Genomic DNA, 27801 nt, shown 5'->3' on the forward strand with positions numbered 1-27801 from the left:
TGCTGAGACCCATGGAAAGGATCAGAATGGAAACTTAAAGAACCCCAAACAAACACACACCAAAAAGTTGGTAGTTCCTGTTACTTGTGAAATAGTTGGAAATTTTTAAACTTTTACTGTGATAATATGTTGTACCACTGCAGCTTTAACCTCAGTCTGAAGGACATTCCTGTACCAGGAATCATTTGTGTATGTGATCCAGGAGATCCTTAAGCTTATTTCAGTGTTTGCATTAAATTGAACTCTTTTCAAATGAAAAGCTTAAAGGAAAGAAAGTTTCTGCAAGCTATTGGAATCACTGAATTTATTCAGAAAGGCTCTTTGGATAGCTTTTCAGCATACAAAGCAACACAGAAAGAAAAAAGTTCTCATTTCTTTCATCAGGAGTTTTATCTCTACTCCTTTAATATTCAGTGGCAAAATGAATTATACTACAAAAAGGCTTGGTGCATCTCCTCAAACCCCCCGATCCTGCACGATACTGAGCTTCCTTGAAAGACAGTTGGGGGAAATCAGTATGGAAATACTTGACATCTTGCAAAATGAGCCAAGAAAAGATGATCAAATGCTAGTGAGCAAGGGTGGTGAGTGAAACCTGGTGATTTAAACCCACTAGTTTCAAAAGCATATAGCAGAATGAGAGTCCTGGACAGCATTCAGGCTCTACTGCTCTGCTCCCCTTCCAGTCACTATGACAGACCACACTGAGCTGATGGACAGGACATGTGTTGCTGTGATGGAGGGTGGAAACCAGTATTATCTGAACACAGGCAGGAGTAAAACCCACCCAGGACACCTATATTGAGTAAACCACTGGAGACTGCTCATGTGTGAATACACACTGTGACCATTTAATTATTTCAATTCCTGATGATCCTAGATTTGTTTACAGAAAATGATGGACCATTTTCCTTAGTGACATATTACAGTAGATATATTAAAAAAGCAAATTGCATTTGGCAGTTAAAGATAAATTGACACACTCTTAAATACATACATTTCTTTTTCTTTCCTGTTCTCTAATGAGTTCATAATTTAATCAGAGAAACTGCTAGATTCCCTCCAAATACTAGTAAAAATCTCAAAGGAGAACAAGCTGCTTATGCAAGTGTTCCTGTAAAACAAAGACTATTCAAGTACAGTAAATAAATATTAGAATCAAGAATGGTATTCAGTTGTCTCCTCAAAAGCTAGGAGCCTATGTATCTTAATATTGATGGTCTGGTTCTGGGCTAAACACCAATCAAAACATTTTCTATTATAAATAAAATGACAGCATTTCTATCTGTTATCGATTCCCTAGGGAAAAGTTCTGGTTTTGGGTAAATTACAGAGGGATATTATGCCAAGTGTATGACAGAGTAACATACAGTTTTAATCCAAGTAATCCATCCACAGACTGGATTGGCAGAACAAGCAAGAGGATGAAACCCAGCAGAGCCCAGCCTCCCCCGTGGGACTGCTGAAGGTGGTGGGGAGAGCTCCCCACTCAGGGGAAGGGCACTCACCCACCCCAAACCCACCGCAGCCTCACTGAGCGGTTCAGGGTCACAACTGGCAGGAGGGGTATGCTGACTAAGAAGACAGAAAAGCCCCAAGCCCCTAAGTAGAAAGTATACTTTCTTTTGGAGTAATTTATTCAGATACTGAGATGGATTTAAATTTAGAAGAGATAATGTGAGAGCAAGAAAGTGTTAAAATTGAGGTTACTTTTCATTTGTGTACTGTGAGTTAGAGGTTTCTTTTGCTGCTGGAACAGGAATCGTGGCTGAGATGGGGTCAGAAAACCCTGGGGCTTAAATACAGAAGCTTCAAGGCGAGAAGAGTATAAAAATAAATTCCAAAGGGCTTAATAACATTGTACAGAGGCTGGATATTCTGGTGTCAGAAAGAAACTGGTGGCTCTTAGATCAAAACATAATCATTCAAAAGCAATAAGAGCCTTTGTTTTAGCCAGCTAGTCATTCTGTTACCCACTGGGACAATGTTTTTTTTACTAGCATCCCAAATTACAGTTAATTTACAGTGTATAAATGTACATGTCACTAAAAATGTAACAGTTAGAGCAAAAATACTTTAAAATTAACACTGTTAAACCTTTAGCAGTCTGATCCAAAATCTGCTAGGAACCTTTTGCTTGACTTCAAAGGAATTATTATCAGCATTTTAGTGAACTTCTTCTACAAAAAAAAAAAAAAGTTTAAAAATTGGACCTGTACCTCATGGCTTACTGCCAGGACTGTTCTTCACAAGGAGTCAGAGACAGGCAGAGCCTGCAGACAGCTCAGGCCACCTCTGCAGGCAGAAAAGTGAAAGAAACCTTCCTGAGGTTACTGCACAGGACACCTTCTGATCCTCTGCAGCAAGGCTAGACCAGGGGAAAAAATGTCTGCTCTTTCTTAGCTTCCCATCCCAGAAGACTTTCTTTATGCATTAGTTGACCTTTCTAGTCGTTGTACCATCTTGCTTCAGCAGTTAATTAACACAAGTGCCATAATTTAATACAGTTAATGGTACTTTATGCCCTTTAATGTACCTTCCATTAGTGATATTATTGTAGTATTACCCTGTAAATTAAAATAAGATCAAGACTAAGAGAGGGTCTCTTTAATTAAGGTACTGGCACACTACAACGTCCATTATTCACTAGAAAAAAATCACCCTGATTTAGTGAAGCAGACCATCAGTAAGTCAGAATTAGTTCATGTGGATTATTAGGTTTCTTGAATAATGTGAGCACAATGGGGTTGCTGAAATTGCTAACAGCCATGTTTCCTTTTTTCATCACCTTAATAAATACACAATGGAAGTGGTAAATTAAAGATGAATAAACAGGTGGTAATAGAGGAGGGAAGGCGTTCATTGAGAGGACACAGGTTTTCATCACTAATGCAACATACATCAGCCTTATTTCACACCAAAATGCAAACCAATGACAAAACAAACCCTATATTAAGTGGGGAAATCAATAATTCACTGTGAAGTATTAACCACCCCAGTATCCCATATATTTAACATAGTGGCTTTAAGATAGATGCTTTTCCCTGTCATTGTCCCTTAAAACACATTATGAAACAAATTACATTTTATGCTGCCTTTAGAAATATGCTATTTTGAACTTTGGTGATTTTAACCATACTTAATCTACAGGTTATGTTTTTCAGAAAAAGGACTAGCTTTAAAGAGTGTCTGCTAGCATCACTCACCCACTACATGTCAAGTTCCTTGGTAATGTCCCTTTGTATCCTATCTCCATGGAATAGTCTGAGCTATCTTTACCAAATATATACAAATATCCGGGTCTCAAAACCCACAATATGAAACATTGTAGCAAAATAAAATACATTTGTAACTTAATTTCCAGTTAACATCCTAAATGAAGCTGTAACAGCTGGAAAGCTCAGCTGAATCAGAAACAGTGGCACAACCACCCCGGTAACCTTTGCTTCCCTCCACTAGTTACCATGCTCAGGGCATGCCAGGGCACATGCCTGGAATGCTGATTGGGAGACTGGAGGGAGCTATAAGGTTTCTGGTAGAGACAAAAAAAATACCTAAAACCAGGTGAGAGTGGGCTTACTGCAAGTTACATTTGGTGCACCGTAACAACCAGGAGCTGTGTATTGCAGCCCCACAGCTACTTAGCAGTAAGCAAGCCCCGAAGTCTTTAACAAGGAGGGTTCACAAGACACTGAAGGAAACGGCACCAAATCCCTAAAGAGCTGTTCTTCTCATTAGCAGAACAGTGATAAGAATTCACATGAATCTAATTTAGTGAGGTACTATTACCTATCAGATATTTCTTTTAAAGCATGTGTCCAATTACTGCAGCATTTAGACAACAAGCATCAGCATCAGATAAGTTCTCTGTACAGTCACGTTTCATTTCTATAGATAATTTTTCACAAGATTGCTGAGCCCCAGACGTTCTCAGAAGGTTTCTGTTTCTAATTTGCATGCAATGCACCCTTTTTTAATCCTTCAGATGCTTTCTTTGATAAAGCACTGATAGTCTAATTGAAGTCAGACTAAGCTCCAAATGGGTTTTCAGATGGGGAGCAGGCTTTCCTTAAAGCCTAAGGATCTTCAAATCCTGAGCTTTGATATGATGCCTCAGTAGAGCTAACCTATGTGGAACCCAGTGGAGAAAGGATACACATTAAATAGAACATAGGTGTAATTTTTTTTCTACACTGAGACTAATTTTATCAAGCTAATTAAAACAGTATCTTAAGCTGTTTATGATCCACTTAGCCCTCCCAAAAGACTTCGGAAATATTATTTACAATGTTACTAATGAGTATTAAAAGAAAAATTCTTGAAACAGCAACATTTATCTTATACTTTCTAATGTTAAATTAGTGATCCTTCATGTATGGGTATGTATTTGGTGTGGATACAGAAGACCGTAACTACATACTAAATCTACAGTCCTAAGAAATGTATTTTGATGATTTTGATTTTCACCACAGGAATAATAAAAATATAGTCACCAGTGTTTTACATAATCACAGTCGCTATTTTTTTTTCACTCAGTTCTGCGTCTGCAATGAGAGCCCCTGGCCTTCCAAGGTGCATTAGCTTTTCCATTTGTTTTGATACTTAGCTTCTCTTAAAAAAAAAGAAAAAAGTTTTTTAAAATGGAAGACTTCAACTCTCTACAGAAGAAACAGAGGAGAAAGATAAGGTATATTAGAGAGGTGAGTGAATTGCTAATAGAGATGATCCCATTTATTTCTTCCGAACAAACTGGCATCCAAGACACATGTAAAAGGATCACCCTCCTGCTTGAGGGCATCAGTCAATTGCTAGTCTGAGTTGGGAAGACAATTTCCTGATAGGAATGTCATCACATGGTTATTATTTTTGGGACTACAGCACCTGACACTGGCCACCGCTTGCCCTAGAGGGAACTCTTTGTCTTGAATCCAGCTGAATAATCATCTTTGTTATATTCAAATCAGTCTCTCTAAAACACTGTTGCTTTTTTTTCCATTTTAAATCAGCTTCACTGCATTTCAGAGCTAATTAAAGTACAAGGAATGGACTCTACTCTCTGCTGCCCTCCTTGTTCACAGCTGGACCTAGTGGGAAGGGTTCATGCAAGAGCTGCTGTATCAATCACAGCTTACATTAAAGGCCTGGAAAAGTCAAATGATAAAACAGAATCTCTGTTTTTAGTTAACTGCTCTCAGAGCAGGCTCCAACTACATAAAAGAAGAAAGTGTCTCAATTCCAGGGTGAATTCCTGAGCCAACATATGAAGCAATGCTATCCTGCTTGTGAGACCTAGGGCTCAAGATCCAAGTCTAGTGCCTGCGAACACATGGGACTTTGTCCTGTGAGAGTCAGAAACTTCTAATATGACCAGAAATGGCCTTCAGGTGAGCCTGATTTCCAGTGAACATGTCTTCACAGAAAATGTCATCATGTTTAGGGAAATAAACGGTTTTGAATAACTTCTAAAATCAAACACGCCTGTTTCTAAAGTTATATATTCACTTACCTTCCATATACCCTTATGTCTGAAATTGCATAAAAGTAGCGTGCCAGGTGTTGCTCATCTACATATATTTCACCCGTTGCTGGCCTAAGCAGTCTTATCCTCAGATCCGTGATGGTAAAGAAATCTCTTAACTTCTTGGTTGTGTCAAGCTGGCCATAAAGAGAAGCCATGTTATGAAGCCGAGGTCCAGCAAAAAAAGCAAATCTATCTTTAATTTCAAAGTGGATTATTTTACTATTTGTCATGTACCCAGTAGAGTATTCCTCTGTGCAAATGATTTCTAGGACTGTGTGCTGTGATAAATCCCTCACTGATTTTGGATCCATGTGAAAAGCATCTAGGCAGTCTGTGGCATAGTATTGGTAGGGCTGCCATGTTCGTCCATAGTCAAGTGATTTCTCCAGGATCATTTGGTCTGGACGGCCAGATTCAAAAGTGATAACTATGTTGTCTGTGAGCTCAATGGTTTTGTTCCAGGAGAGCGTAATATTAACATGAAGAGGCTTTGGATAATCCTTCCAAGTTGTGGACTGCCAAAACGTGGAGGGATGTCTTCCTTCAAGATCAAACATCAGTTCTGGAGGATGAGCCAGTTCTTGGGTACTTGCATCACATTCATTATTGCACATGTAGGGATTCCCCTGAAAAAGAGCAAAACAGTGTTACAAGAGGCACAATATAGGTGACTGTGACACATAAAGATGTTTCTTGACTGAGAACTGCTGCTTTTTCTCCAGGAGTTAAACCAAGAGAGAAAAAAACAAATGCTTGCAAGTAATACCTTTATCTTAATGAGATTTATCCTGGCTGTTTTACCTGTCAAAGTAAATGTACAAACGCAACATATAGAGCATCCCTGCTTCTGTAATATTAACATTTTTCTTAGTATATGCTAAAGAAAGAAAAAACCTTATTTACCCTGAATGGCTCAGACCAGGGATTGAGTCACAAAGACTGAGAACAGTAGGCAAGTCTCTAATAGTTCAGTAACTCCAACTCTTAGAAAGCGCAGCAGCCAAAGAGAATTCCTTTTCAAAACAAGTATGTTCCTCAGAGCTCCACCCACGAAAGAAGTAATTTTTGGGGTAAGTGTTTTCTGGTTAGCAGTGCAGCCTGTATGTACTCAGTATGAACCAGTATTCAGTACACCTTCAAGTTTCCTTTCACCCAGATGTGAAATTTATCATGCTCAACCATGCTCCCAGCTCAACACCACCTTGCCTTAAAACCTTTGCACTTGCTACCAAAAGCCAGTAGAAAAACAGTGCTCTGTCTGCTCTGGGGCTTGATTCAGATATCTGCCATCTTATTACAGGGTACTGAAGTACTTCAGGAAAGACTTTTCATGAGGCACCAGCTTCAATTTATCAGGACAAATAATCCAGCACTTGATTAGGTGGGAGATGTCAGCAGCTTCAGCTGGAACATTGCCAAGGTGGCTGTAGCTCTGAACTGAGGGTTGAGTTAAAAACAGCAACAAAAAAAGCTTGCCAATAGTGCACAGCTTTTATTGCTGCTTGTCCTCTGTAGCAAGGTGAAAGTGAATTATTCTCTTTCTGGCCTTTTGATGCATTAACTTGCACACTACAATCTTCTGCTTCTTCACAAAGGCTATTTTGTCTGCAGATTGGGGATATCTTGTAGCAGTTGCCAAGATATCAGACCCCGTAGGCTGCACTGAATCACGTATGTCTAATTTCACCTTTCAACAGTGCATTAGTATTTTGCTACTTGTTCATTCTGCGTTTGTTCCAGAGAGCAGCCGCTGCTCTATATCCTTCCCTCTGCCTGACATACAGATGGTGGAAGAAGCCATGCCTCTATTCGCTGATGGTCAGCACTGCTGGGGAAAAATATGCACATCACTATACCTAGCAGAGCTCGATGAGGTTATAAGTGTAGCTATTATTGTCATTAATCAGAGCTCCCTGCACCTACCCTGAAAACAGAAAAAGCCCCAATATGATGATCAACCTTTTCTTTTCTTATAATTACAGTTATGCTTCTCTCCACCTCAAAGCCTCAGGGCAATGAAGCAATTCAATGCTATCCACTGTGGGAAATGGGTTTCGAACATCAGTTTCCACCTTGGCCACTGCTCTGCTCCTTGACATACTCCCACAAAACAAAAGCAAAAGAACTTCTGCACTGACTTTGCCCTCCCCACTGGCAAATTCCTCTTACCTGGGCTGGAAAATAGTATTTTCTTTCTCTCTCTCTTGTTAATACAGCTGAATGCTAAAACTGACAACAATTCACTGGGACTGGAAGTTATGAAAGAAAACTACAAGACAACAAAAAGGGTTATTTGAAAAACAGCATGCTGCTGACAGCTTCAAAGCATGCAGCTGTAACTGGAAATACTCTGCAAAATATTGTCTATAATAAGTCCCTGTTACAGCTCTGATTTTAAGCTCAGGGTTGCTATTTCTATGCCTTCCTTTTGAATAAAACAGTGAAAATTAAAACTAAGTTTCAAAAAGAATAGAGAAAACACCGAATATTTTAATATTTAAGTTCCATTTAATATATCAGATATAAATGCCAGAATTTGCTAACTTACAAAGGCCTTTTCTTTTCCTCAGGGAAAATATACACGTTGTGAAATCTGTAAGGTTCCAGACCCTTTGGCTATATGTAAATACCAGTTTTTCAGAAAATGCTGAGAGTTGCGTAAATCACACCTGTCTGAGGTTTCCTAGAAAAATCTGGTCCCTTCTGTACCCAATGCCACAAAGCTGCCTGTGTACCTATAACCTATATGCTTCTGCCCTTGCTTTCGTAAAAGCAACTTCACTGGGAGGTCATGGGTGTTGAAACCCAGCAAATAAATGCTCCTGTGTAGCCAGTGCATTAAGCACTGCTGAGGGATGGCTTTGTTTTCCTTTTCCACAAACAATCACTGAGTCTGTTGTGATTCTTCCTGTTAAAAACTAAAGCCGCTCTGATCCACTAGTCCCTGGATGCTGGAGAAGGCATGTTTTATGACTTCAGCGGGTAACCCAGATTGTATGGGATGTAGTCTTTCTTTCTGTATATTAATTGATTTACTTTGCTCTCTTTGCCTTTTATCTTTTGCTTTTTAGCAAAAGCTGAGGTGCCAAGAGAATCAGAGAATAACTGGGAGAGGGGGCTCTAAAAACCCCACAAGCTAATGTGAATGAAGTAAGGTGATAGAGCTGGTTGCAATAAGTTACCTAAAAGAACAGCACAGTGAATGCGTATCCTCCCAAATAAATGGAATTATTGTTTTAATTTTATGGCACACAATTCTATTTTAAGAGATATATGATTTGATGACACCAAAATAACCTGTGTGAAGTTCAAGTACTCCAAAGATAAAATTAGGAGAAAAATAGCTAAGCTGATATAAACTGATAAAATAAACATCCTGAATTCTAACACTGGGACGAGGAGAGAAATTATGAGCTTAGGTAAGTTCCCCTCTGTCTGACATGGCAGTTGCTGACGTAATTTTGAAATATTTAACATAATTATTGCTTCAGAGGCTTGGAGTCAGGTTCCCATTTTCTCTACCAGCAACTTGGCTTTAAACTGCTTCTAATTAATCTTAAATGTAATTTGCATGGTAAGTCATACTAACACTACCGAAACAGTGTAGAAGGGTCTTACTCTACATGAACATCCCTTAGTACATGTTATTATGAAAACAATTAATTTAAATGTGATTAGTTACATATTTTAATATCTTGATCTCTATAACAATCCTCTTTAAGATTTCTGTCTCAGTAAAATGAATACAACAAAGATAAACTTTCCCCAATTTGTGAAAACTAAGCTCAGTCTGTGTTGGGGACATCTAAAGGACCAGAGCATTAACAACTGTAAGTAACTTGTGACTAGTTGTGACTAGCAGGCAGCCATAAACAGATCTTCATTTAAGCCTTCCAAGGAGCAGCTCTTCTGTTGGACAAGGTGGAAAATATTTATAACTTTTAAAAATTATATTTAAGCCATTAGGAGAGTTCTAAATAATTAAACACTGATAAATAGTTCTAAACACTTTACTGCCAATTAGCATAAAAAGTAGCTGAGTCTTTCTCAACACCACAAACATCTAAAAGAAACCCACTATTTTCCTGTACAGTAATTGGAGATTGATATTAAATAGCTCCTTGCAGGCAGGCAAATAAGATTGCTATTTATTTTGGTTTTGGCTGCTCATGGAATTAAAAATATTACCAAAACTACTGACATAGTCTAAAAGTTTTGGCTTTAGGAGGAGGGGTACCTGTTTTGCAGGCACAGCAAAGGCACATGGCTGTATTATGACTTGATTACGTTCAGCCCTGGCTGGAAAAAGCAGTTACCTGAGAAGCTGCTGAGTAGGGCTGACTGGTCCCAGTAGGGTTTCCCCTCAATTAGCTGGATTTAGTTTGTTTTAGCACACAGTAATGTCTGTTTGTGCCAGCCAGCTTGAACTTCCATAGTGGTGTCTGAGGTGCTCTGCAAGTGTCCCTGCCTGGGACAGGGCACTGGGGCTGGCCTTGTTCCCACTGGGCAGCACTGTCTTACCAAGTGCCTCCTTAGGAACAGCTCAGTGATGGATGGGACAGTGATCCTAGAGTGAGGATTTTGGTTAAAAACAGAGGTCTAGCAGTAGTATGACTGTTGAATGTCAGCAGGGGAGCCAGCAGCAGTGCTGAAGCTGCCATTCAAGGGTTAAAGTTTGAGTGCTGCTGCCCAGGTGAAGCCTCTGGTCTCTCACCAGTACAGCTCCTCAGTGACACCCACACAGGCTTATGGTTTGATTGAAGATGTTGCTTCTTTCAATCTATTCCCTGTCCACACTAACACCTCATGGACTTTTTCATTCAGGAACAAAGACAGAGGGGCTTAACCCTTCTGTAGCATGAATATTGGAAGCTGTATCACAGATTACATGCTGTAATAGACACCTGGCTAAATCCCTACAGAGGATTATAACTTGCGTTTTCAAATTGGGGAAGGCTGCTGAGGTCAAGCAGGCCAAGATTTTAAGAAGAAGCAAAATACATTTTCAAGAAGTGAATCACAGCAACTGATTTTTATACTGCTGCCTCAAGGTAATTAGCTCAGATGCACCAGACAAGAAATAAATACAGCCTGACTCACATTTGGAGAGAGGCTGTGTGGTAAATTACTGCATTCAAATCACACTTTTGGAAATAATAGAGTATTTCTGTTTTCCTTTTCAAGAGATCATAGAATTAGTTCACTTGGTGCCAAGCTGTACATTGTCGATGACTAATTAGACAGTAATAGCTAATAGCAGCAATTGCCCTAATGCTTACATTTTGCATGTGGTTTCTAACCAGGAATTACTTGTTTACCATGAAAGAGCCAGATTATGAAACCATTAATTGTGGGATACTACTCATTAGGTTGTTGTCCTACTAAGGGCAAACAGTGTGGTGGGGGATTGGCAAGGCACAGGATCTGTTGAATGATAATTGATGTTATCAAACTCACTACATCCATTAGCTGGTTTGAGAGCATCTCGGTCAATGTCTGCAGAATTATTGTTGTGATGAAGACAGGAATGGCTGTAGACAAGAACATTTTACCATCAATAGCCTTTCATCACTGCAATGACAGCATTTTAAGTTAAAGTGATTTAAGTTAAGAAAGAAAAAGTGCTAAAATTTCAGTGGAAGATTTCAAGCTCTTTCACAGAGCTCCCAAGTGAGAGGCATCTGGATGGCCAGACAAGCACTTTGAACTCTGAGCTGCAGGCTGAACAATATACATTCTTCAAAACCAGCAAAAAAGAAAATAAAAGCATATTTAAATCAATAACTTCTGGGGAGACTTAAAAAGATTAAACCAGAGAGGATGTGAATGGCCAAAAATAGATAATAATGCTTAACAACTTCGTGCAGTTTTAAGCTTGAAAGTACATTGCAGATTACGGCCCTGATCCTGCAACAAACTCGGTGCAAGAAGGCCCATAAAATTCAGATTTAAAAAAGATATTTAAGCCTCTAAAGATCTGGCACTTTGCCTTGTGGAACACAAACCTAGCTAATTAATCTTCATGACAACACCTCTATGAGGTATGGAATTCTATCCCAAATTTACATATAGATGCAGAATTAGAGAGAAATGCTTTAGCATGATGAACTCTGTAATCCCTGATTATATTGTACTGTTTCTTCCAAAGCCTTTTGGTAGATCATGTGAAGGCATTCTTGGCACTCAGAGTAGTTCTCAGATTATTGCCTCTCTTCAATACTATGAACTGAAAATGTATAATAGGAAAACATTTTAATATTTGCAGCACAAATGTGGTGCACTTGCCAAAGGCATTTAATTCCTAGCAGAACATTCTCTCCTTTTAGATACTTTAGTTACTTTTTGGAAATACTTTTCAATTTACTTTATGAGGCAAACGGAGTTTTGTTTCCTCTGAAATATCTCTACCCACTTTTGAGGGGTGAAAATTTTATTAAATCCTAGTGGGTGGCTTTATGCTTCTCAGACTGTCTTCGACTCGGCAGCCTTGCTGATGTTATTTTGACCACTTGATCCTTCTGGCATAACCTTAAGGCAGATCTGCTGGCACTGATCCAAGTGTGGTTTTGGTATTTCAGAAGCTCAATATTGGTGTTTTCCTCCTGTATCAGCAGCTATCTGGCAATATAATCACTTTCCTATTTATAACTTATGCAGTGTCATGACTGTGTAACGCTGGGACCCCATTGTGCTGAGCTCTGGCTGAACAATACGGCAAATGTTTCAAGAAAACCTGAGGTTCTTTTACACCGGATGCATATCTGGATTTGAGAAACTGACATCCCAAGGTATGTAGAATTCCCTTCTCTCAGCACACTGGCACTCATCCTGGGTAAGCCAGCCCATCCATGAGAGCACTCCTTGGACAAGGCAGCAGAGGGTATCAATCTGCAGCATCATGCTCAGCTCACATCAGTACATTTTCATCTGACCCACTTTTCCAGCCACCTTGCTGCCCTGCAGGAGCTCTGGCAAGGAAGTCATGCAGGAGATACAGGGGTGTCCTCAACTGGGAATAGTTTATACTGTCAGTAACAACCACCTTGGGTGTCTCTACCTTAGATTTTGTGTTCTGATACAGCTCTCATCTTGCTCACTTTTTTATTATTTTGGACTATCCATGAATTAGAATGGGTAGTAAGAGGTAGAGAGGGTAGAAAGAAGGAGATGTCTAAAATCTACAGTTGAAAGGTGTCATCCTTGGGCAAGAAAAACCCAGCACAGAAGAAGCTGGTCCATTATCATGAAAAGATGGTATTGGTGACCGCATAGATCATGGAGGGAATTAAATCACCTTGGTGACAGCAGGAAGAATCAAGGTTCTGGAAACACTAAAATTAAATACATTTTTTAAAATTTTTTTTAATTTATTTGTGGTTATAAATTGTGTTCAGATTTTTGATCCAAAAAAGAAAACCGTGGAAAGCAAAACATCTGAGAAACTACGGAGGACCCCAGCAGGCTTTAATAGCTCTGGCCAGCCCCACCTGAGCAGCAGGGGTTGATGTCCGTGACCAGCCTCAGGTGGGCCCCAGGCCCAGGCCCTATTTAAGCTCAGGCCGAGGTCTCCATCGGGGCTGTTCTCCTGGGTGGGCTACAGGGTTGTGTTGCAGTCTTGTTTCCTTCTGGTCTTCCTAAAGGGGCTCCCTCTGTGACCCTGCTTTGCCCATATGTTGTACCTGGGGCTGCTGATGGGCCACTGGTGTCCCCTGACACCACGTGGGATGGCATGTGTTGGTGAGGGCACAGCTGGTGCTGGGGTGGGTCTCCCACATCTAGGAGAACCCTTCACATCTGTCCCTGCACTGGGTGACTGTTCCTGCTGCTCCTTGCCCTCCTGCTCCCTGCTGAGGGATATGATTGACCACTGTGGGCAGGGCTTGGCTGGTGTTCCCTCTCAGTGGGTGAGTTGTGTATGAGCAGGAGAAGGGTCTCTGCTGGTACATGACATAATTCAAGAAGTAAATGTAACTAGTTCTGTGTTTCTACTGCCCACAGGCAAGAGAAGAAGAAATGTGCTTTGCCATAGTGCTGGAGGCAGCTGATTTGTGATGGCTGTGGCTTCTGCAAAAGGTTGTTCATAGCTTTCTAACTGGTTCCCCAGAAAGCTCCACCTTCTGTCCCTGTGGCCCCCGCTCCTGTGGTAAGGGTTTTCTTGTCTTCCTGGTGGACAGCTCTGGACTGGTAGCGTGGAGGCTTGTGAAAAATATTGATGCCGCAAGTCCTGGTCACTGAGTACCTTCAGGTACAGGCCATGAATTTCAAACTGATTTTTGTGTAAATCAAATGAAGTGAGCAGAACAGAGCACCAGTGTGGTGTTTAACTGATGAGCTACAATGGTGTTCCGTGCAAATCCTGTCCTATGCTAATTTCAGTAAATGCATCTTACTTGGACAGCTCTTTATGCAGAGCGTTCATCACAGCTCTAAAAAAGTCATGCACATACCAACTCTCATGTGAGGTTAGAAATGAGCAGTACAGAAACATAAAAATACTGAAGTTAATGAAAAATAAATGTACAATGTTTTAATTACTTGAATGAAAACTACATGGCTCTGGATCTCTCCATTAAAGGACAACTATGATTATTGCGTATATAGTTTAAATGGAATTTGAATGAAAACTTTTTTCACAAAGCCATTACTGATTAGTAATTGTCATGGTAAGATGTTAGATATAACTGGATGGATTTATACTGCAGTTTAAAAACCTTCTGTCCCTAATATATGTGGGCTAAACTTCTCCATTACCAAATTGCCCCTTAAATATCTTAATGATAATGCTGAATGCATTATTTACTTATTGAGAAAGATGTACAAAGCCCCTTATTCTTTTTTCTCTTAGCTATGATATTTTTCAATCCAGAAGCTTTCTAAAATGCTATGTAGGTCATTAACATGGCTTTAATAACAATCTGACTGTCCACCAAAGCAGACTGCCATAGGTTTTTAATAGCATGCAGCTATTCTACAGCATTCAAATACTTACAGAGTAGAACTGCTGCATCTGATTTAAACTTCAAAAGTATTTTACATAAGCACATACAAAAATGTAAAGTCAAAATCAACAGACTATTTCTAAACAAGCAAAGCTTTTTTGTCTATTCCAACGTATTTAAATATAGTGTAATAAGAAAAGTCCACACTATTACAGGCAGTTACTATAAAGCAAATTACATGAAGAAATTTTTTTTTTTTTTAAATAATGTCCACTTAACCTCTATATTACTGATTTCTGTGCAGGTTTGAACTGGGTAGTAGAAGTCTGAAATGCTAATGTCCCTCTAGGATTATGTAGAAACAACTTCAGCACTTATATATGCAGTTGACACAATAACTCAAGTTACATGTTAGACTTGGCTGATTGAACAATGATAGGTAATATGTATATCTATGTATGTATAATTAATGTTTAAAAATTTGGGAATTCTCAGATTCAGTGAAGCTCGAATTATGGTTACAAAGCAGTATCACATAGTTTCAAGTGGCTGGTTTGGAAGGTAAGGGTGGGTGTAAGGCTACATGTACACAGAGGGAGACAGAGGGTTCCCAGCCTCGCAGCTGCTCACTTGCTCTCTTCCTCACAGCACAGCAAAACAGACCAAGGGCTTCCAGTCACTAAAGGTAATTTTGCACTAAATTAAAATGAGGCTACTCTCTAAAATGGTACAAACTTAACTCTCCTGGGTTTGAAGGGGGGGCCCTGAAAAAATTGGAAAACAATTTAAGAAATACCATTGTGCTACTTTTCTGGTCCAGCAGCTTCCAGCGTATCTCTTTCCTTCAGGGTTGTATCTTTGCTACGGGCTCAGCCCTGCCTCAAGCGAGCATCAGCCTGAAATCTAGCAATGTGCTGCTTGCTCAGCCCTTTCCCTATTTGCCTCTCCCTGCACTCCTGCTGGGGAGCTGATGGTTTCTGAGCTGGCAGCTTCTCTCTAAGGACAAATTTCCTACAAACTTGGGGGATCCCACCTTTGTGCCTAGCAGTTATGGTGAGCTGGATGTGTCTGGAAAGCAAGCACTTTTTTCCCCAATCTTAAGATTTTCACTGAATCAAGCCTCTGATCTGACATACTGCTTGGCCAGATGAGTGCTGATACTGCCAGAAGGGATGCAACAGCTGGGAAGGAAGTGAAGCAGTGCAGATAGATTGACTGGCTTAAGGGCAACATGAAAACACACTTAAATAGTGAACAAAGAGTGAAATTAGCCTGTGCTGTCATACTCATGTTTATCTGTTGAAAGGTCATTTACATATAAAAATAGTTACTTGCACGTGCATGTGTTATTTATACTGTAAAGGACCACTCAGGGTGCACACATGTGTATTGGGCTTAAGCAAAACCATTTCTGTCCCCAAAAAATGAATTTCAATACATATGCCCCCCCAAGGCATCATTACAATTTTATTTTTAAGAAGAACAGCAGGATTTAGGACAACAGGTTTAGATTATTTCCTTTACGACAGATGTAAACACAGCACCTGCAAATGCTACCCAGGTCTGCACTGAGGGTACTGCTGTTGCAAGCTCTACAATCTAAATTCATTGCTTTATTTGATAATTTTATTCTTTCGTAAAAGTGGAACTGTAGAATATGCTACACCTGGGAAGTACAGCAGAGTGTGATGGAAGGTATGTCATGTTATGTCCTTGTGACTGTAGGTTTTATGTTTTACTCAGAATACTGGTAGTCTGTATTAATGAAGACTGAGATAGCCAAATGCACTGTATATCAGTGCACATATCAAGATATTCTGATTGACAGTTTACACAAGACTATTTTCATGCACTGAAACACATAACTCCTGTACGAGGAAGTTAAAAGGGAAACTAACAAAACCAAACCCCAAACCTTAACTAGCCTTGTAAAGACAGAGTCCTTGTTTAAGTATTCATCCTCAGAAACAAGATCTTACCATTTATTTCCCACTTATAATTTCCACCAACCAACTTTTAAGATGCTATTTGCTTCCCTAAATGTGCAGCTACACAGTCATTCTGCAAAATCTCTGGGATATCAACTATGAATTATGGCCAGACAATGAGCAGAAGTATACTAAATCCTCCATGGTATTCATTAATGATTGCCTGTGACAAACCACTGCCAGCTTTAATAGTTTTCCTGGGGTAATTCCTGCATCCTCTGTGGGAGACTTTTAAGATTGTTAAAGAGGATTCCTAAGTAGCACCAATAGTTAAGTAACTTTTGTCAAGTGTAATGCAAAACATGGAAAAAAAATCTTTAATTTCATTTTATTTCTTCCTAAAGAAAGTAATCTTCTTAGAACAGATGGTCTAATCAAATACCTATACAGCCCAGACTGAGTAATGTGTATATTGATGAGAGCATTACCAAAATGTAAGTTGATGTTTTACTAATCATCCCAATGAGAGAAACACTGAGTGCCATTCAATAAACAGTTAATTTCCCAAAGCTGAACAACCTTTTACTTTGTTATTATTGAAATTAGACAGCTTTGCTAAGCCAAGGCAGGTTGTCTTCCCCAACTCTGACAGTCCTTTATTTTGCATGCTGTCACACCAGTTTCAATAAGCCACCCATGTAATAGGATGTAGTGTACTAGCTATGAATAAGGGTAGCAAAATAGTGTCACATAAAGCTGTAAAAAAACTTTCAATCCATGTTATGTAATATTAGTTTTTAGCTCTAAATCTCCAAATGACTTACAAGCAGGTGTGTTCAGCTGCCCACAAAGTTACAGCTGGGGGAGATCAGACAGAGAAGTGAAGTAATTAGTGCTCAGACAAGTGGGGGCTAAGCCAGACTCTTTTCCTTTGCTCCACAGGCCTTTTTTTCAAAGAGAATTTTTTTTGTCTTTGTATTAATTCTATGGCTAATGCCATAGAGAAAAGAGCCAGACAACAAATAAAAGGGACCAAAGAGACAGAAGAAATTCTTTTCTTGTTGGGGATGTCTCAGCTGTGCTTTTGGGACTGTCTGCATCTGTAGGCACTGTTCAATAACACTCCAGAGTGTTATTGATTCTGTGCTCATGGATCTCATGCAAAACTGTATTTCTACAATAACTGTAATTTTATTTCTGATTCTTAATGTCACTATTATTTTTTACAATTTCGGATCTGCTCCTATATTACCAGTATGTCTACTGCTGCTTTTAATAAGTTTTAGAGCCAATGGATTAACACTGAATATCAAACACCACAATTAGAATTGCTGATGTTATGCAGGAACACTGCTCTAAATATATATAAAAAAGTCTATCTTATTATCACTACAGAATCTGCACTCATTTCTGTTGTATTTGATAATTTTTGTTACAGAATTCCCAGGCTCAAAGGAGTCTTGTGTGTATGTGAACCATTTAAAGGAAGAATGAAAAGGAACATAAACAATAATGACAATTGTAAGTGAAATCCAATTTCACCTCATTTCTCTTAAAAGGTGGGATACATTGTTTTCCCTTCATTTGTGTTTGTCAGGATGATAAAATAAATATTTTTAATGAATCACAGTGTATACCTACATAACAGGGAATTGTTATAGAAACAAATTTAAATGCTGAATTTCATTATACAGTGAAGAGATGTCTTATTAGTATTCACAATGAATTGTGTGATGTCTCTCCACATTCAAATTATAGCACATAGCGCTTTGAAAGAGAATGAAGACACTCATCAAATCCACATTAGGATACTGCTCCAATATAAGTAATTCAATGAAAAAAACACCATTCAGTATCTTTTGAGGAAGGGTTGCAAACTTTGTGATAAACTAGTAATTTGTTCAGTTCTGTGCTGGAGATTGTCATGTAATTTCCTTTATTACATATGTCCATAATAAAAAAAAAACTGTATAGCTCTGAAAAATATACAGTCACTTTCTAAAATAGTTAATACTAAGACTGTTATCTGCAAATTACACTTCAAGCACGGTGTGTGGTTGTGCTGTCTCCTAACAACCTGTCATTTTTAAAATTTATTTCATCATAGCATACTGAAATATGGAGAAGCCCAACTGGCTGGATAGCAGGGCTGCTAAAAGGGAAAGGAAAGCAGCTGCTCCTGTCCCATGCCGAGCAGGGAAGTAATGTCTGCATGATTCCTGCTGCTGCCTCAGATGGGAGACTCAGAGCAATGGGAATTGGGGGTGAAACCAGTCCCCAACAATATTTCATGGCCTCAGGTACTGTCCCAAATGCCACAGAGAACCTCCCAAGTCTGAATGAGAATATTCTACCTGAAATAAAGCAAGAACATCTCTAAGTGCAAGAAAGGCTTATGACAAGGTATGTAATACTTTCAATTAACTCATCAGATGTGTAGCATGCAAGCAACTCCCTTGAACTGAGGCAAACTTGCTTCCTGAGTTGATTATAAAGTAATTCAAATCTGGAGATGAATAGGCTTCTTTCCCTATAGAGCTGTGGCAAGACTGCTGCAAGGTGAGGTTTCTCTCTGAACCTCTGCATGCCTCCACTACAACCAGGAGTTGTCATCAGCACATTAATTGGGCTAACTCAGGCAACCTCGTTAGTAAGACCAGGGCAGCCTGGGCCATGTGGTGGTGCTTGGCATTTCAATGCTGTTTGCCTGGGTGGAAGTTGTGCTGCCAATTCTTTTTGCATGTTACTAACCCCCTACAGAGATTGAATCTGGGTGTGTATGCCAGGATGAGAGAACTGTAACTCATGAACATTGTAGAATGAATATATCCTAAAAAGCATTTGACTTTTGGTAAGCATTAGGTGGAGAAGTTTCTCACAAGAAGAGACTGAATGTAATTTTTCTATAGTGGTAAAAATAGACTTTCTACAATTGCCTGCTGGGATGCCTGAAGGTAAAGTTTAAGGACAGAGATTTCTTTTATCCTAATACACTTCAATCTATTACAGAGTAGGATGATAAGAGAAGCTCTAAGTATGCTGCTTTCCACTGTATCACCCTGGGAAGAAATAAATTATGGCATATTATGTTCCCTATCAGTTCTATCCATCACATGTCTTACCGAAGATGTGATGAAGAGAAACACCTTGGATAGAGTAATGCAATTAACTGCTGCCATTTGAAATGTGAAAAATTACATTTTTTATCCCACCCTGTCCAGCTGTTCAACTATTTTTGAGCAAAAATGCTGTTTTAGGACTTGCTAGTTGACTATAGGACTACTTTCCAACAGACTCTGCTTCTCACAGTAGGTATAAGAAAGGTCAAAACCTTGCAGCAGCTGCCAGTATCCTGGCTGTGCAGCCCAGAGGTCAGGGATGCTCAGGGACAGGAGTGTACCAGGATAGCCCAGCTCCATCTTCAGCGGCCTCTGTGAGGGGCACGACAGCAACATGACCTCCCTAACACTTGGATGTGCTTCTGATGTCTGATGGTAGCTGGGCAAGGCAGCACCTGAAGCCAGAGAGGGATGAAGTTGCATTGCCACAGTGACAGATATGCCTGCATGTGTTCCTACAGGTACTCTATAATTTAAACAATCTAGTGCTGTTCAGCATTTATCCTTAAATGCAATTTTCGGTTCCAGTTTGTACTAAAGGCGCTATATGAAGTGCACTTACTGGAATGAAAAATATCTGCTTATAAAATGAATCAGTTCTTGCAAGGGTGCAAAAATAAAAGACCTCAGAGAAGGTGAAGTATTCTTTCCTCTGGCACAAATTTAAGGCTGTGCTACGCTACAAGCCAAAGCCATATGCCTTTTTCTTTCAAGGTACGCAACATTTACATTTTTTTACCTAAAAAAACTTTGCATATACCATCTGAGTATTTTCAGGCCTTAATAAAGTGTTTTAAGGATACGAAATGGCATAGTTCTGCTTATAACAATGTCTTTAGAGAGCATACAAAATCACGCTGTTCCACATGGCTATGTGTGATATGTTAATGCAAAAATATAAAAGAAAAAAGCAACTTCAAAAGATATGCCCTTGGATTTTTTTAATTTTCATTTCTCCTAATTTTTCACTCGGCTTTTACTGAAAGTGCTGCAGCGAGACCAGTGAAAAACAACTCTTGATTTTAGCTTACAACTGAAGTGAACATAGGGTTGTAAATAATTTTAAATGGATTTGAGGTTATTTTTGTGAATTCTGTTACATAGCATTTGAATACATTAGTTAAATAATACTTCATGGGCATGAAAACTCTGGAAATTCAGAATGTTGGCCAATAATCAAAATGTATATAAGAAGAAAGCAAGTCTGTTAAGGTATCTTTGATTTTAATAACTCATAGTGACATAGTAAGGTTATGGAAATGACGTATTAGTGTAATTTATTCAAGAAGCTGGAGAGGTACTTGTCTTTGTCATAGAAGCTATTAAAGAAAAAAATCTGCTGTTTATCTCTTGCCTCCTTGCAAACGTTTGTGACTCTATATCTCAACTTATCTCTCTATATTCTGCAACACAGTACTGACTAGCTTTAAATTAAAAAATCAGTTCCTTCATCTGATATTATGAATAGTCAAGTTCTTCTCTAAAGCTTCATATTTTTTACACTGCTTTTTAGACTTAATTTTGTAAACACTATTTTGCAGATGTAACAGTTAGAAACTTAGAATCACAACTGTATATATATATTTATATAAAAGTTTGCAAATAGCTTTAACTCTGACTTAGCATTTTCTTTTAGGGTTCTGTACCCCCCAAACCTGGAGAAATGACCTGTATACAAACTGATGACAGGACTTGGCTGATGCCAAAATTTTGGATATGATGCTCAAAAATAGAAACTTCTGACTTTTTTTAAATCTGCAAGCACATAAGAAAACCATTTTAAACTGTATGTCTTATATATGAAGAGATATTTAAATATTCTTTTAGAAAATAACCTTATGCCACAGAAAATATTTTATTAGGACTTTATGGTTTATTTAAATTCTCTAAAGTTCCTTTCAATGAAGCAAATCCTATCCTGAGATTCAATTAATTTAATTCCTACACAAGATTTCACTGAAACCAACAGATGTTCTTACTGAATAAAACCTGAATAGCAATTGAATAAAAGCTCCAGGAGGTATCCCAGTGCTTATGAAGTCCCAGATCATCCTGTCACTTCCCAGCAGCTTTTAACTCCGCATACATTGCGCTCCTCTGGAGCTGGCCTGCTTTGCCATCAGCTGCTCTCCCCCAGTGTCAGTGGAGGAAAAGGAGGAGGAAGTTTTTGAGTGAGAAAAAACTAAAAGACCCTGCTCTGCTCCTGGAGCTTGCAGATGTCGCAGGGCTTAGGACAAGATCCCTGTGGCATCCAGGGGCTGTGGGGACCACGTGAAACCGGAGAACAGAGGCCATAGCCCCACCCGAAGGCAAATAAAAAGGCAGTAAACAAATATGTGACTCAAGTAAGTTTGAAGAGTAATTGTGTTTCTCCGAGTGTAAGGCAAGTGTTTTCCATACCAGTGCTTGCCTTCTCAGGTATCACCTTTGTTAATTAAAGAAATGCTTTATAATAGAATAGCTGTCATAGATGATATAATGCTATCACTTTGATATCTTAATTAAATTACACCGCAGGCTCTAAGTCCTTCAGGGCACCTTCATTTAAGATCTCAATGTTTGTCAGTCACCACCCTGAATGGGATCATGATTTTTTTAAATACCTACACCTATAAATGCATGGCTTTATTAGTTTGAGTGTAGGCTAGCAGGGCTAAGTCAGGCATGGGACGATGCAACTACAAGAGATAGACTGAAAAGGCAGATTTTCAGGTTCGGACTAGCTTTTATAAAATAATGGATCCCATCATCCTACAGAAGACTTTAGCATAAGTTATATAGTAATGGTGTTCAAATTCTGATCCTGTACTAGATAGCCCACATTTGTCATTAAAAATCACAGATGTCAAAGAGTTTAAACTCGGTCTCATCCCACTATTCATTCTTATTTGCAGCTGAGGAGCTCATTTTCAGCTTACCCAGTGGTCCAAGGGACACAACTGTGTTGAATACCATAGGTATGTGTCGAATGTTTATAGTTCAGTTACGTGAACAAGATTTATGTAATGGTTTAAGCTAAACAGAGAAAGAACAAAGCTTTCTGCTGGGCTGTTGAATGTCTTAATTACTGCTATTTGTTTACACATTGCTATTGCAGTGGCATGTCACGGAGTGGTCCGAGCCCACAGCTTGCTGAAGGGCATTGCCCAAACAGGGATGAAGACAACCTCTGCCTGGAGGCATTCCCTATCTTGACAGCATTTTGATGTATCTCATTGTCAGTTTTATTATTTTGTTGATGGCCAGCTGGTCTTTTGTCACCTTTACAATGACATGCTGTCAAGCATGCACTGGTCTTAGCAAAGCTCAGGTGTTCCATTGTTGTTGTGCCTTGGAGAGGCGGATGCAGAACAGCCACATCCTACACTCCTGAGTAAATCCAAGTAGGAAAACTTCGGGAAGCAGCACAAAGAATTTTATATATATATATGCATGTATATGTATTTGGTGCTGTTACTCTGGCATTTGTGATGGACAAATCCTTCATGTTTCCCTCTTAACTCCCACTGAAGGCTGTGAGAATCTTCGCAACTGATTTAAATTGAAGTAGACTTGCTCCTAGATGTTCCCATTATGTGAACAGCAGCAAGAGTCTCTAATACAAAATTTTCTCACAATAGCAGAAAAAATAATGAAGGGACACACTGTGTCCGATGTAGGACACTGTGGGTAAAATCAGTCTTTTAATGATGAATAATTGTAAAGGTTAAAAGAATGACATTATTGCAACAAAAACTGTGCCCCTCCAATCATCTCAGATGAGGACTGATCTCCCACTGTGTTTTATTGTTTGGAGTTATTTTATTACTGGACTTCATGTAAAATTAATTACTCCCTAATAAATCTGCATTTAAAAAAAACCAAGCACCAATTATGAATTATGACATTTAAAATAACTCACCAAGTGAATTTAATTAAGTTACAAACAGAATGTTCTGCAAATAGAACTGCTGCTTTGAGAGCAGGCTGCAGCATGCTGCCTGCATGGCATTAGCCAAACAGGCAGTAATGATGCATGTGTGTGCTAGACTTTGGAAATGAAACTTTTTTGAACCAGTGAAATACCAAGAATAATAATTGTGAGGCTGATCTGTAAGAAAATGTACTGTTCATCCATAAAGGCAGCACCCCAGACTGCAGTCTCCTTAGTGGTGTCATGTTTTGTATTTTTAAAATACTTCTTTAAAGGGCAGCTGCATTATAAGCCAAGTCAATGGTGAGAAGGCTGCAGGAAGGATTTATTTTTGGTTTTGAATCTGTAGTAGACCAGATGAGTAAGAAGGGATGGAAGGCTTATTAATTTTTGCTATGATTCAAGATGAGCAAGTTCTGGTAAGAATAATACAATTCCACTCTTTCAGTATAGTTGCTTTTTCAGTTTTAGAGAAAACTCGTGTTTTTTTCCACTCCTCCATGATATAGAAGAAGTTACATACAAAGGACACTGTGCTATGTTTGTAAACTACTCCAGAGTTTTAGGGAAGATCATCTCCAGCTTCCTCAATGGTATCAACAGCGTCTGAAAAAAATCTCTGGAAAAATACACATTTACTCTTTTGTGCTGTGAAAATCCAGTTAAAATTGGACTATATTGCTTACATTCTCATTTTTAATGAAATGTTATGGGAAATCTGTGTAAGTCAGGATAAAGTGGGAGTAACTTTTGTGACTCCATTAAAGCTGCAGTAGACAAAAAAAATTAAGAAATTATGTCTTCAAACATGTATTAGGTTATCCTGCAGTGTCTTTAATCAAAATCAATTTTCTCTGAAAAATACATTAAGACTTCAGAAGCTGAATATTTTGATACTCAAATATGTGAACAAAATTACCTTTTGGATCCCTGACCAATTGCAACTGATGCTGGCATCATTACTGGGATTTTTACTTTTCAAAATGCCACAGAGTGGTTAACTGCAGCAGAAGTGGGAAGTTTCAGGGGCAGAGCAGCAATGCTCAGGACACGCTTTTCACAGGCAGCATTTACGGACACATTGCTGTTACAAACCTTATTCTTTTGGAGAATAGAATGTGAATTATTTATCCACAGCTGAGAGCCTTTACTCCCCAAAGTAGTGTCCCTGAAGTCACCGCAACTGTATCTGAGAGCCAATTGTGTGAACCTCCTGTGATGCTGTATAAACGGGATCAGCGACCAGAGTGGCGTGGGAGTGCCTGGTTACAGGAATGGCACTGCAGTCCTTACTCCTGCATTTCTACAGGTAGGCTTTGGGGTGTGGCCTTGGCTAAGAAGGTAGTCTGAAAAGAAAGCCATTGGGGGGGACAGGAGGGGTGGAAGAGTACGACTAAATTTTGAAACAAGTTAGTGACAACTGTCGAGAACACCAGATAAAACTGAAACAGAGAGGTGATAATGGTATGAAACAGGAAAGGAGGAGTGTGAAGAACGGAGGTAATAAGAAAAAAAAAAAAGGCAAAAAGCAATTGAAGTTTAAAATAGATAATTTCTTTTTGTTACTGTTTTCCTTCTTCTTAGTCCTCAATTATTTCAGGTCATTCCCTGACTACATGTCATGGTTTAACCCCAGACAGCCACCAAGCCCCACACAGCCACTTGCTTCCCCCCCCAGGATCGGGGAGAGAGTTAGAAAGGCAAAAGCCAGAAAACTTGTGTGATGGGATAAAGACAGTTTAATAGGGAAAACAAAAGCTGCACACACAAGCAAAACAAAACAAGGAATTAAATCACTGCTTCCCCTGGCCAGGCAGGTGTTCAGCCACCTCCAGGAGAGCAGGGCCCTATCACGCATAATAGTTACTTGGGAATACAAACACCACCTCTCCAAACGTTCCCCTCTTCTTCCCTCGACTTTATATACTAAGCATGCTGTCATATGGTATGACATATTGGTCAGTTGGGGTCAGTTGCCCTGGCTGTGTCTGCTCCCGACTTCCCAAGCACCCCCAACTTCCTTGCTAGCATGGCAGTACAGAAAGCAGAAAAGGCCTTGGCTCTGTGTAAGCACTGCTCAGCAACAACTAAAACATCTTAATTATCATCACTGTTTTCAGCATGAATCCAAAACATAGCCCCATACTAGCCACTGTGAAGAAAACTAACTCTACCCTGCCAAAACCAGCACAATATATAAGCCAGGAAGTCACAGCCAGGTCTTTCTTCCTTAAATGATAAAACGATGCTTGGAGTCCTGCTGGTTCCTCTTAAAACTGATGGAGAAGGTGTGCTGTTAATGCAGGCCTAATTATTTGCTATGAGTACACAGAAGGTCCAACTTACCAGGCATTATGAGTGAACTACCCAGAGGCAGTTTATTGAACCATGCCCAACTATGCCAGTGAGACTCTATCCTGTGTTGGTAACATTAGCACTTAAAGTGTAGGGTAATAGGATCACATATTACTTGGAGTTTTCAGAGGTCTTGGCTTCTCATTCCTAACTTGTTCTTTCTTTCTTTTTTTTTTTTTTTTAATCTGCACTAACACAGTCCAAATTACATAACTAGGTTCATGCACTTAAGATCACACCTTCATTTTGCTGTGTATGAGGTAAGAATTGAGTGCCCAGTCTGCAGGCAGCAGCCTATCTACAATGAGGAATTTTGCACACAAGAAGAAAAGCAAAAGGAAAAAAAAGGTCACTGTCTTAAAATGGGTAAAGAAAATGGGATGTAAAAGTGCTAGATTACAAAAAAATTACTTACCATTAAGTCATTTTCCCTAGTGCCTAATTTTCTTTCACTCCTCCATCTTAGTAGACATTATGCTAAATGACAAAACAAATGGTAAAGACCAGGACAAGAACTTCTTCATGCAAAACAGCCAGAAGTATAACTTTGTAAGTCCTATTTTCCTTCCTTTTTGCCCAAAAGTCTAAAGATGCTCTTATAAAGAGTATATGTTTGTTACCAGAAGTGGGTTCTTAATGGAACTTGACCATAATTTATTTTTATGGCTTGTAATGTTAAGTAATTTTACTTAACATGCCATTTTAAAACCTAAATGCATGAGAGAAGGAAAAGTATGAGACATAGCAAATGCACTAAGGAAGATTTATACATTTCCACTGAAAAATGAACTGATGATCTGGTTCACTGAAACTACATTTCTCCAGTATTAGGCAAGTGTAGCAGGTAAGTCTCCTTCAGAGTTTGACCAATAAGTCTACCTGATGCCTCTAAAACATTTTTTTCAGATGAGGGAAAGATCCCTTAGTTTAATATCAATGTCCTTACTGGATGGACCAGTGTGAGGATGAGCACTAAGCACCGCATTAACAGTGGTATCACTGCACAGCATTTTGTTTGTTGGATGCAAAGCAAATCAAAACTAACTTGTTAATTATCTGTTTGGTACTATTGTGTCATATCCATCACCACCACATCTAGTACCCTCTACTTGACAGTTTATCTCAGTAAAACTACTAAAAAGGGTCCTCATATACTCTAAATCATTTTTGACTAGAGCTGCTACTGGCTCCACAAGGAAAAGTCATAGGAAACAGAGCTCCTGTTTGCAACACTACCATCTTTAATGCTTGCTAAGATCTTTTATCAGGCTCTAGTGATTATATTTAAGTTTAAAAGAAATATTTTTTCTGCTTTATTAGCCCCTCAGTTGAAGTAAAGTGAATTATATGAACGAACAAAGACAAACCTAACATCTGTTGCAAACTTATATATATCCTTATACCTTATTCTTATTATTATCTAAGCATTGTATTGCAAGTCACATTTTAAAACATCTTCAGAGCATGTATGATTCCTGATCTATTTATTTTACTTTTTTGTCTTCTTTTCAGTACCTTGTACTTTTATTGTTGTAAACAGCTGTTTATGAAGATGTGTTTGGACAGAAAAGATGAAGAACAGGTCAGGAAATATGGATTGTGAGTCTATCTCTTTACTGGTTAATTAACATATTTCAAGAGGGCTACAAGAGATAAAGGAAAATCTAATGGTTCAAATTTGCCTCTACCATTCACCAGGTCTCCTAATTTAACTTGAATTTATTCTTGGATTCCTTTAAAGCTAATGTTCCTAAAAATACCTGTAAAACCTAGATACTAATTGGAAGATTGTGCTTCTTTTCCACAGAAAGCTTCATATTCCCACTTCTGCCTCAAACTGGACAATTTCTAAGAGAAACATCAAGCAATTCATTCCATTTGCCTGCGAAGCCTGGGTCATCCTTGTGAAATGATGAGGTTCAAGGCCTGGAAACTTGGATTTTTGCAAATTGCATGACAGGTACAGCCAGGATTCAGGTGTGCTCTTTTGTAAATCATTTGTCTCATCTACACAAATCTGCCAATT

The 27801-nt window shown here is 39.0% G+C and overlaps 1 protein-coding gene across 9 annotated transcripts in view; it reads right to left on the reverse strand.

The window, feature by feature from the left end:
• NTNG1 (netrin G1) overlaps window positions 1–27801 on the reverse strand; it is a 150025-nt gene that overhangs the window by 78443 nt on the left and 43781 nt on the right. For all 9 annotated transcript variants that reach the window (XM_064664544.1, XM_064664546.1, XM_064664547.1 and 6 more), the window contains exon 3: window positions 5507–6147. In XM_064664544.1, the coding sequence (XP_064520614.1) occupies window positions 5507–6147 (641 nt within the window). The remainder of the gene's footprint in view (window positions 1–5506; window positions 6148–27801) is intronic.

Source organism: Pseudopipra pipra, chromosome 9 (genome assembly GCF_036250125.1).
Source record: "Pseudopipra pipra isolate bDixPip1 chromosome 9, bDixPip1.hap1, whole genome shotgun sequence".
Lineage (NCBI taxonomy): Eukaryota > Metazoa > Chordata > Aves > Passeriformes > Pipridae > Pseudopipra > Pseudopipra pipra.